Consider the following 12,218-nt stretch of genomic DNA (forward strand, 5'->3'; position numbering starts at 1 on the left):
ATAGCCTTGCTTCTCATAGGCATATGATTACAACTAGTCTAATTAAATTATAAACATGCATATATGATCATCGGTATAATATTACATGTATTTGTGGTGCTATGCAGTTTCTATGCTCACAGTTTAGCGTGATGGTTGACACCACACAAACAGTCCACAAAGGTTCACTAAAACAGCGTGGTTATTCGAGTGGTCGTCCACAGTTATTAGCATAAAATCGCAGAAACTGCTTATGTCACACCAACGCAAAGATTACGTGACGTATTACACGAGTCTCAGATCCTGGCCTGCCAGGGGAAGGAAGCGCAGTGGACGCAAGGGTTTTGTCTCGAAGTGGAACATAGCTGGAATATTAAATATTCTGTTGTGTTTGTTTAAGAAAAAAGAATATAACCTTTTCTGTCCGTGGGAACAAATATATTTTAGAGGGTAAGTAAACATTGCTTATTGTGAGCTTTTTGTTTTTTTGGTCGTGGGAAAGAGTATGAGTATGAACCAGCTAGCTTAGCTAAGCAAACTAGCTACCGATTACTGATTGTTGTAATACGTGTAGTAGGCTAAACGCACTAGCCTGCCAGCAAAGAGTACGCTAAAGGTGAATGTGGCACCATTTGTTAGCTGGTGATAGCTATTTAGCTAACTAGCTTCCATTTATCCCTGCTGTTATATATGTTAAGATAGCTAGCTAGCGACTTTTGAGGCGTTTTGCCGTTACGTGTCCAAGCATATATCGTTTCTATGCAGTCTAGCCAGTTTAGCCAACCGCTAACGAAGTAGCTTCATATGAGACATGGTTAGCTAAAGTTAATTGAATCCGCTAACATTTGGTTAATCCTTATTAGCTAGCTAGAAAGCCAGCAGCTATGCTTTAGATTACCCCGGGATGGCTGTTGGCGTGGCTAGCAGTTTTCCATGTTAGCCGTGATATTGACAGGAAACAGCTAGGAAACGACAGGGAAACTTGATTGTATCTGAAGGCTTACTGTTTTGCTCATGGCAGTATGTCTGTACACCTTTAGATAATTTAGAATGATTATCTGTGGTTATTCAAAATGGGAGGTGGACGTGGAACATATCTAAGAGCTAAACGGAACCCTAGCAAAACAAATACGATTAGTCCAAAATCTGTGCTGTATGTCCTTGTCAATTATTTGACATTTCCTTTGAAAGTAACACTTCAAGAAGCATATTTTTAGAGGTCGGTGTTTGTTCTGCATTTAGGCCGGTACGAAATGATCTTTGGTCAGTGCTAGAAGGCTAGTAGAAAATGCACCCGTTTGCTTTGGATGAAACGTGCTGGATGCGCAGTGTGTTTCGGCAGGTCAGGTTGGGCTTGTATTGGCTATGTTGCCTTGCCTTGGGGTTTTGACATAACAATGCAACCATGGTGTTTCTGCTGAGAAGCTGCATTGGGGAGATGCATTTCCTATGGTCAGCGACTCTTAGAAATCATTTTGGTGCCCTGAGTTCTTCTGAGTGTATGTATTTTATATATAATTTAGTGAGTGATATGCACCTGCCTCATGCATGTAAACTTGTTCAGCGGTCCAGCGAAACATTGCATACTGTGGGTCTGGCAAGGTGTCTTGATTCAATGGTGTGTGTTAGACTGGAACAGATTTTGTTTCAAAAAATAGTTTGATTATTTTTAAGTTACATTAGCCTTTGTCTAAGGGTATTGGGAGCATGCCAGTGCTGAACTATGTGGATATATATATGTATATGTATATATATGTATGTATATGTATATGTATGTGTGTGTGTGTGTGTGTGTGTGTGTGTGTGTGTGTGTGTGTTATCCAAGTATATTCTTTTGACAACTGATTTTGATAAATTAGCAGGAACTAGTACTGAAAGTACTTTTTAACAGCTAGATATTGTCTAATGAAAGTAATCTTTTTTTTTTTTTTTTTTTTTTTTTTTGAGGCAATGGGATGTATCTTGAATGATATATTTCATACTGTAACCCTAGATGAGTGCACAGATGAGTTCATTGCTTTTGGTTGCTTGGTCTGTTTTGATTGTGAAACAGGACTGTTTGTCTGCAAAATGACACACAATCCTTATGAAACGGACCTGTTTCTGCTGGCCATGCACACGTGCTCATATTGCTTTCTCATTATTTTACTTTGGCTCAATAAAGCATGTAGTGAAAAAATTGGAAATCTTCCCTTAGGCTTTGCAGCTCATGCATGAGCCCCAGGCCTTTGACATACCTTTTTTTTCTGAGGGTGTGGGGATCATTTTGCTTGGAAAGACAGAGAGGAAAAGCAAGAGTGAGGGATGTGTGTGTGAATGCACGCCTGTGCTGATTGGTGTGCACTCATGCAGGTACTTATGTTGGTGTCTGTGCTTGGGTCAATGTGTTCATGTGCGTGTTTAGAGGGGCTTTCAAGCATATGTGATGTTATAGGCCAAATTATATACTGTATACTACAAAAGGAAATGTGGAAAATATGAGTAACCAAATGTTGTCTTTTCACATATGTGAAGAAAGTGGTCATTTATATTGGACCAGTCAGTTTAGTCTCAAGAGGGTTTGCCTACTTAAATAACTTAAACACTCACTACAACAATAGTATTTAGCCCAGCTTATATTAGCCATAAGGTACTCAGGTATTATTGATACCAAAGATTCCAGTAACTCTCAGTTCATGGGTTTGTGTTTCTAATAAAGTTTCTGTTGAATTTGCATTTTTTTATGGTCTTGGTGTTCACTTACAGGTTGTACACTAAGAAATACTGTAAGATAATTAGGATGTGTGCTGTTCCGTTTGTGGTACATGGCCAGAGAATTGGTACATTAGTGTTAATATACACTCACACTACAATCTACTTTATTAGAAATATCTACCTGGTGTCTACACTAACTGACCCCTTCTTGAAGGTACATTTTTAAGTATACTAGTACAGACAGCACCCGATATGTTGGTATATACTCAATTAATTAGCTGCCCTGTACCTAATTCATCAGTGGTCAGTTTTTCACCACAGACCTTTGCTGACTATGCAGAATTTGGGTGTCTGGCTGTTTTAAATAGAGCATTAATGCTCACATGGTAATGGCATTTTTGTAATGGTTAGAATAGGTCACTCAAAACATCCAGCCAACAGCACCCCTGTGTTCAGAAGCCATCAATAAAAGGCTAGTAAAGGACTAACAAAAGCAGTGTATGGAAACATATAGTATATAGACTGTTAAGACTGTAACTGTACCCGTACAAGTATATAATTTACAGTTTCTAATAAGTGGCTGGTGAGTTTGAGTAATCCTCAACAGTAAAGCACAGCTCTGTCATGAGTGTTGCAATGCACTAAAGGTTTAAAGTGTACTTGATTTAAATCTCTCTTAGACTCATGGAGAGTAGCATGTGCATTATGGATGTAGTACCTACCACTGTTCTCTTGTGTTCATTTGAAGAATGAGGTACCATGTTGAAACACACTCATATAAACTCTGAAATGTCCAGCCATTGGTATATAGTTTTCAGTGCTATCCTCCATCAGCAAATTCATCTTTTGTTGCTATATGTCCAGAAGAACCATCAACATTACTATGTCTTTGTCTTTCAGATCTTGTCACAAGTTCCATTTGAATGCCCAAGACAAAATTAATGCGAATATCATCATGAATAGGAATAAGCGTGAGAAAGAGTATTATAGTATAGATGTAGGAGATTCAACATTCACTGTATTGAAGCGCTATCAAAATTTAAGACCCATTGGATCTGGAGCACAAGGCATCGTCTGGTATGTTATGAGAGTTATGCAGTCAATTCTGTGCACAATATGAAATGCCAGTTTGCTCTCCTTGGGCAACTAAAAATATTTGTAAAAGTGCTTTTCTTCTTTAGCTCAGCATATGACCACATCTCGGAGAGAAATGTTGCCATTAAGAAACTCAGTCGACCCTTTCAGAACCAGACTCATGCAAAACGGGCCTACAGGGAGCTGGTGCTCATGAAGTGCGTCAACCACAAGAATGTAAGCAGCATTGCTGTGTCTGTCTGTGTGTGTCTGTTTTTGTATCTGTCTGTCTTTGTCTCGGTCTGTCTGTGTCTGCATCTGTAGCTCACCTGGTTGGGCAGGTTATGGTTTCAGTTCTCAGGGAGCACACATATACTGTCATAATAAATATGTCAATTACTCTGGATAAGAGCATCTGCCAAATGCCATAAATGTTAAATGTGTGCACGTGAGGGTGGGAGTACACGTGTTTGTGTTTGTGTTTGTGTTTGCGCGTGTGTGGGTGTGTGCGGAGAGAGCTCTTGCATGTGCATTTGTCTACTTGTCAGTTCATTCATGCATGTACAGAATATAGGCTTATATAGGGCCTGTCACATAGGCTATTATGCCTGTGCATTTAGGCGCTTTATACCTGCTTATAAGGGTGCGTCCACATTTAATATGCACTGGGTGTTGCATGAACATTACTGATCCATTAGCCAAGATTTATTTTTTAAAAATATTTTTGTTTTAAAGCATAACATCGAGCAGTGTGACGTGGAGCACATTCATAAAAATGTTTCATTGCCTTTCACAGATCATTGGCCTATTAAATGTATTCACACCACAGAAGACGCTTGAAGAGTTTCAAGATGTGTGAGTTATGTGCTGTTTTTGACTGAGTTTGAAGTTATTCATGCAGCGAGAAGCAACTCAGCAGTGGTACAGTTTGTTCTTCTCTCTGAGTCCAATTACGCATAAAAAGATCTAGAAACAGAATTGATCTTGGGTGAATATGCTCATCTCTGGATGAAGTTGACAAGTTTATTGGCTGACTTGTACATTCGTTACTGCTGCATAGAAGAAAGTAATGCAGTATTGATGCACAATCTGCAGTTAAAATCTCACTTAAATTTCTCATTTGTTCTCTGCATATTTTATTCCTTCCTGCTTCTGTATAATGATTTTGTTCTTGAATGGATCTTGTGCTGCTACTGCATATGTAGTTATCTGGTGATGGAGCTGATGGATGCCAACCTCTGCCAGGTGATCCAGATGGAGCTGGACCATGAAAGACTGTCTTATCTCCTCTACCAGATGCTCTGTGGCATCAAGCATCTACATGCTGCTGGCATCATACACAGGGTGAGTCTTGAGTATTTATCATAGTTAAGGATATTTGCTGCACCCCCCCCCCCCCTTCTTTTTTTTTAACCTCTTGTTCTTTTAGCTTGCTCATGCAGTCATATATGTCAGTGTTAATGTCAGATACATGACATTCTCTAGAATACATACATTCAAGCCCCTTGTGAGTTTTGGATGTGAATGAGTTGGTTCAACTGGACTGATATATCTGTCATGTCCTTCAACGTCCATCTCTGCTACCAGGACCTGAAGCCCAGCAACATTGTTGTGAAGTCTGACTGCACGCTGAAGATCCTGGACTTTGGCCTGGCCCGGACAGCTGCCACGGGCCTCCTCATGACTCCCTATGTGGTGACGCGCTATTACCGGGCCCCCGAGGTCATCCTGGGCATGGGCTACCAAGCCAATGGTGAGTGCCAGGCTGGCACCATGCCATAGCCTCTTCATGCCTTGCCGCATGCCCAGACACACCCTCTTTTCTGCTCCTTTCCTGTTCCAGCATCCAGGGTCACACCTTCACAAGCACCTCTCACACCTCCCAATCTCAGTGTGGCTATTGCATTTTGGCAGCCAAGGCCTCTGTGCAGGTTCCTTGGTCCGAGCTGGGCTGTGTCGGAGTCGGTTTATGCATGGCTTTCTCTCACTTGGACACATCCCTTGCTAGCACTTAACATTGTCCAGCCAAAATGGCCCGTGAGCACATGCAAGGAGCCACGATTTTCAAGCCCTGTCTTCTAACATGAAATTGGCCTGAGGGTGGATGTAGTTTGGAGGAGTGTTTGACACAAAATTAGGCGCTACAGTTAGAGTTGGAATAATGGAGCAGGAACCCATGGCAATGGACTTGATGTTTTGTTCACACAGTATGTTCTCTTCTTCCTCCTATGCTACACACGTTTAGTGGATATATGGGCTGTGGGCTGCATAATGGCAGAAATGGTTCGCCACAAAATCCTTTTCCCAGGGAGAGATTGTATCCTTGTAATGGCTGTCTGGCATTGAGTTTTCCCAGGGAAAGATTGTATCCTTGTAATGGCTGTCTGGCATTGGGTTCCCAGCTTATATCATTTGGTCTCATAAATAGCTTTTCAACACATTTCATACATACCATCACATTGTTACATAAAAGATCTTTTTAAAGATAAATGTAAGCTGTTAACTTGGCCCTGTTTTGCAAACCTGTACAAAATATAGATATTGCAAGAGAGTTGTACTGAGACATTTTAAGACACTTGTAAAGAATCACTGATCTTGTGTACATTTTGCAATAACAGCATATCTGATCTTCCTTTAAGCATATTTAAAGATTCTGTGTTTTGTGACACGTCAGCATGTGCGTCTCCATGTCTTGTCCGACAACATTGCATTCACTACATTTTCTATCATTACAATGCAGTTTCTGCAGGCTTTGGGAGTCAATGTCCTGCCCCCTTACCAAGTCTTAGGAACTGTGGACCTAAGGAATAATACTTTATCTTTATCTTTATTTGCATGTCTTTTTTTTTTTTTTTTTTTTTTGTCTTTCTTAAATTACATCTCCATCACCTTGTCTGGCTATTTTAGTTTGTTTGCATTTAAGCATGTGGTTTTGCCTTTATAATTTGGGTTGTCATCTCATTTTTCAGTTGATGTCTGGTCTATTGGCTGCATAATGGCCGAAATGGTCAGAGGCAGCGTGCTGTTCCCAGGCACAGATCGTATCCTTACGTGTACTTCATTGTTCTTCCATTGCGTTAGTATGTGTGTGCCCCCCCCCCCCCCCCCCCCCCCCCCATACATCCTGCACTGCTAAGGTTTGCAGGGTTATTTGTAGGACCTTGTTTGTTCTCAAGTGTTCACCTTGATGGAAGCTTACTTTGGTGGAGTAACCTTGACACATACAGAATGTTAATATGAATCAGCATTGACCTCACTTTGCTAATTATTACCCTGGTAACATTGCCAGATTCTGAGAATGTAAATGTCATTGTGCTCAGACTGGCCTTGCAGTCTTGAGTCTTTGCCAGTGTGTGGGTTATTTTTTTCTTTTCCTGAGCTGATTGAACTCTAGACATTGACCAGTGGAATAAGGTGATCGAGCAGCTGGGCACGCCGTCTCCGGAGTTCATGATGAAACTCAACCAGTCGGTGAGGACATATGTCGAGAACAGGCCACGCTATGCAGGCTACAGCTTTGAAAAGCTCTTCCCAGATGTGCTCTTCCCTGCTGACTCCGACCACAACAAACTGAAGGGTGAGGGTGGTTTATTTTCCCTTCACACTACATGTATAGTTTCCTGGTTTAAAAAGTACTTATTCTTACATTTTAACACTGCTAACGGAAAGAAAACTACTTACCCTTATCATGTATTACAGTACTTGCAGGTTGATTCTAGATTGCCTTTATTAATTGTTAATTTTACATTTTGTATGAGCAGTCTCAAAGGAACAAAGGTTTCCCAAATGGGCATTAAAAATAGTGCTTTGTTTTGTCTCCTTTCAATGAACAATGATGAACTTGAGTAACCTAATTGTCTGAAGAAGCTAGACAAAGAGGACAGAGAGTGCTCTTTCATATCAGTCCTCAACTGCCCTCCATTTCCTCTGCAGCGAGCCAGGCCAGAGACCTCCTCTCTAAAATGCTGGTAATAGACGCATCCAAACGGATCTCTGTGGATGAGGCCCTTCAGCACCCCTACATCAATGTGTGGTACGATCCATCCGAAGTGGAAGCGGTAAGTATTTATTTGGAAGCTGATAGGTTGGAAGGGGCGGGGGCCCGATGTAGCCCATGCGATGGTTGGGCCAGCCTTTATGTTCAGTCTAGAGGTAGGACGTCCACTGCCTTTGGAGGCTCCGAGCATGGGGTGCTTTCTCTGCCATACCACTTGCCAGACTCCTTGGCCCATGTAGCCAGTGCAGCATGCCGTGTGTTGTCACACCAGCGTTCTCACAATCAGCAGCTGGTCTCTGCACCAAGCTAAGCAGTTTCCACAGGCGTTGTGTAGATGCACATCCACTGGCACATCCACCAGTCACAGTGAGATGTAAGAAGCACATGGATAAATGTTTAAGGTGATGGTACGGCTGTCTGTCTGTTCAGGCTTGATTCAGACAGCATCAGGAATGAGTGTTCTACAGCAGTGCAGAATAGAAATGGCCTTTTTATGGGTTCTCATGATTAATACATTTTTTGTATTTTTGATATGATTTGTGCATTTTTCTGATTTTAAATATTGCGTGTCGAAATTAATCGTTCTATACATTAGAAAAAAAATCTATATTCATGTTTGTCTGGGCATTTTGCAAATAAGTCATTTGGTTAATGCCATCATTGCTCATATACCAGTCAACTGCAAAATTGCTCCAATGGGCACGTTTGTGTCGTGCAGTAGATTCACTGGTAAATGTGTCTGAATGAGAACTGGTTTTCTATTCTAGCCCCCACCGCTGATCACAGACAAGCAGCTGGATGAGAGAGAACACACTGTTGAGGAGTGGAAAGGTAGGGTATTAAGATCTTCATTATTGCTGGAGAAATGTAGCATGGATTCCCCTGTAGATGTGGGGGGTAGATGAAACGAAGTATTGGGATTGACTGTTTTTTTTTTTTTTTTTTTTTTGGTTTTTTTTGCACATTTTAGGAAGCAACTATAATTGAGGAATTGTGAAATCACTGTATGTCTTTTTACTGAAATGATAAGTCTCAAGAGAAGAACTGCTAATTGCTCATTATAACCTTCTGAAGACACACAGAGAAGCTTATCAGTTTAGTGCTTATAAAAAATGTCCAGTGGATTTTCTGACCATACTCTCTCTCCTCTCCATAATTTTGCTCCCTATTCAGAGCTAATATATAAGGAGGTGCTGGACTGGGAAGAACGCTCGAAAAATGGGGTTATCCGCGAACAGCCCGCCCCAATAGGTTAGTTTTAAAAAGCATTCTTATTTACGTGTGTGTGTGTGTGTGTGTGTGTGTGTGTGTGTGTGTGTGTGTGTGTGTGTGTGTGTGTCTGTGTCTGTTGGGCCTTTTTATTTTATGTGGTATAATGTTTAAAAAAGTGCTGTTTTATCATGTAATTGTCACAATTTAAACTTTGTATAATCATATATATTTAAGGTGTTTTGGAATCAGAATGAAAACCGATTACTATTTCTTGGTACAGTTCCCAGTCTGATATTCTCATGTTCTCTGTTTCTCATAGCACAGGTGCAGCAGTGATGGGTGGCTCCCATCACCCTTCTACATCCTGCACATCTGCTAATGAAGCGTCGTCCATGTCCACCGACCCCACGCTGGCCTCGGAGACGGACAGCAGTCTGGAGCCCTCTGCCGTGCCGCTGGGCTGCTGCAGATGACCATCGTCCTGTTCCCCTGTCCCCGCTTCCACCTATGTCCACTGGCAGAGAGTTTACACCAGTTTACACCACTTCAGAAAGATGCCCTCCCCCCCGCCCTTCAATTTCAGACGAACAGTTTCTTCATTGGGAAAGGCAGAATAAGGTGAGAGTTTTTGAGGGCACCTTTAAAAGCTTTTACACCAAACCAGCATTACTTTGATTACGTTAAATTCAGGTCATTTGACTGGGTGTCTGATTGAAGCTATCACTACATCTTCCCATGCAGTCGAAGACTGCTCTGAGGTCATTTCTCAAGACTGTATTCTAAATCTCATTTTAAGGTGGTTTTGAACTTCTTACTTTGCAGTGAGCACTGTTCACTGTGATTTAGTTGAACGTCAGCAGAGTTGAGATTTATTTGCATGACTCCACCCTCCCACCAGTGTTGGGAGATGAAGAGCTCTTCCATTCTGTTTCTGTGTTTTGGCGCTGATGGTGTACAGAACACATTTTGTTTGACTGAAGTTCTAGCTTCATCATTTGTCTACTAAGAAAATATTAGGATATCGGCTGTCGCATAACTTCATGCTTCAGAGATATCAGTCCACTCATTCGATATTATCTTACAAAGGATATCTTCAGATTCTTTTAGTGTTTAAGATTCTGATTTTGTCCTCGTGTGTGCGTGTTGTTTTTTTTTATTTTTTATTTTTTATAAATACTTCAGCCTCAGTACTTCACAAATGTTGCTGTATGATCTGGACTGTAAATTATTTTAAACAAATAAATAATACAAAATAGTGGGCAATATAAAAGTTTTACAAGGTCATAAAGGTTGAAGATTATACTATTATTTGATTTAGTTTAATGTGCATCCCACCACTGGAATATATCAGTGAGTGTTTTGAGATTCTTGTGTGCACTTATTTGATACCAGATGGTATTTGACTTGGAGGATGAAATGTCAGACGTATGAACAACAGTACAAATGAAAAAAATCTTAAGTGATGTTTTGGCATTGTTTGGGAATATGATAAAATCTAATACATAATCTAATCTAATTTAGAAGACTATACTGAAAGGACTGCTTTCACCCATTTTATTTTCTGATGATTTAGCACACAGCCATATATTTTCAGCAACAAACGTCCTAATAACATTTTAATAACTATGGAAGAGTACAGCTCCATTATAATACTGTCAGCAAAGCTATGACTAGACTTGTATGCATGTATGTATGCATGCCCTTGACAGTTCCCACAATTACTTTGAATGCAACAGTATCACAACCAATGTCTGTGCTACATTCTAAAACTGTATGCAATTTTTTTTTCCAGAGCTATTTTAATTTTGCTTATAAAAGGATGAAGTGCCTGGGTGAAATATTCATTTGCAAATAACTCATAAAAGGAGAAAGTGAAAACTCTTTCAGGTGGACTGTTCTTAAAACCTAATTAATTCCTCAAGACTGGATTATGAATTTAACAGTTCATATGTATGGATCATGTATTTTTAAATTTTTATTTTATTTTATTTTTTTTATTTAGTATGAAATTTAAAGATTGTTGGAATGATGGGATGTTTGGATATTGTGACTTAATGTAACGTAGTTCTTTTATTTGAGCAGGGCAGTTTTTAGCAGGGTCTTTCATCAAAGTAACTGAATTTTAAATGTTTGGCAGTGATAGTAGTACATGGTTCGCAGCTTTACTTAATGAAAACATGCATGGTTCTACAGCATATGCTAATGCTGATGTGGTGGTGTTGAAAATGAAATCTTCCTAGAACGTAAAATGACAAGTTATTGAACGTTTGTGTATGTTGTGACTGGTGAAGGATGTTGGAAAGGTGAATGGGAATTGAATGCTGAACAGTTGGCCAACAAATTGTATTCATTTTGAATGAGGGAAAACAAGTTTCTACATTTTTGTTGTTAGCTTTTACTTCTTTTTTTAAACAATAAGTGCTCTTATTGTTCTTTACCCACCAGTAGGGATAACCACGGTATTGGTTTTGTGCTGAGTTTGCTTTAATTACAATTACAGTTCTGTCATGTACTAATTACATTATGATTCTAATTATGTAGACTTTGATGAACTACCTCAGTCTAAATTTCTAAAAGTTCTTGAATATTTAGCTGCCCGTGTATTAAATGTTGAAATGTTGAGGACATGTTAATACAGATTCCATTATTTATTTATTTGAAAGTAAACTATTGTTAATAGTAGGAAACATCTAGTTTTGTACAGTATGTATATTTCATCTAGATTTAAAATCTCTGTAATGTAAATTTAAGGGTATTTTTTTTCTTTGTTTCTTTTTACAGATCATGTGCAATACTATGCTATCTGTGCTTAGTTGTAGGAGTTTTATCTAGCTACAGTGTATTAGCTGTATGTAGAACTGTTTGGTACTGTTGGTTTAGTTAATTTTCATCCAATTAAATTCATTTCATGGTTTTTATTTTTAAGCATTTGGATGATCATCTCTGTCTCCAGTTAACTTGTCTTATCAAAACTGATGATCTAGGACTAGGATTCAGCGCATTGGGTTATTCTGTTAAGGCCAAAAGGTTGGGTGGGGTGGGTGTGAAGGATCTTATGTTATGCCTGAAGCCAAATTATATAAGCTGGACTGTATTTTTGCTAGCAATACTGGCCCTGCAAGTAGTTAAGAATTCCTGGCTGTGTGTGCACCTTACTGCATACACACAATGTGAAGTGCACTAATAGAATACATGCACTGGGATCTCACAATGCCAATGTTACAACATGTACTACAAATAAATACTTCTGTTTCAGACATGC

General features: G+C 39.7%; 1 protein-coding gene across 5 annotated transcripts; it reads left to right on the top strand.

Moving 5' to 3' along the window:
- Positions 1-284: 284 nt before the first annotated feature.
- On the top strand, positions 285-12,213 carry mapk8b (mitogen-activated protein kinase 8b). 5 transcript variants are annotated; one of them, XR_003410303.2, is made up of 13 exons: positions 346-429; positions 3,574-3,750; positions 3,855-3,984; positions 4,544-4,602; positions 4,953-5,091; positions 5,335-5,500; positions 6,717-6,788; positions 7,142-7,324; positions 7,681-7,805; positions 8,512-8,575; positions 8,918-8,995; positions 9,281-9,574; positions 10,749-12,213. XR_003410303.2 is itself a non-coding variant. In XM_027005052.2 (12 exons), exons 2-12 carry the CDS (start codon positions 3,629-3,631, stop codon positions 9,427-9,429), a joined length of 1,287 nt encoding a protein of 428 aa, XP_026860853.2. In that variant the 5' UTR covers positions 285-429; positions 3,574-3,628; the 3' UTR covers positions 9,430-12,213. The 5 variants fall into 5 exon arrangements, 4 of the variants coding, with proteins under 4 accessions (XP_026860853.2, XP_026860851.2, XP_026860852.1 ...); XM_027005052.2 differs by having other exon boundaries at positions 285-429; positions 9,281-12,213; XM_027005050.2 differs by lacking the exon at positions 6,717-6,788 and adding an exon at positions 5,993-6,064 and having other exon boundaries at positions 9,281-12,213.
- Positions 12,214-12,218: the final 5 nt, after the last annotated feature.

Source organism: Electrophorus electricus, chromosome 14 (genome assembly GCF_013358815.1).
Source record: "Electrophorus electricus isolate fEleEle1 chromosome 14, fEleEle1.pri, whole genome shotgun sequence".
Taxonomy (NCBI): Eukaryota; Metazoa; Chordata; class Actinopteri; order Gymnotiformes; family Gymnotidae; genus Electrophorus; species Electrophorus electricus.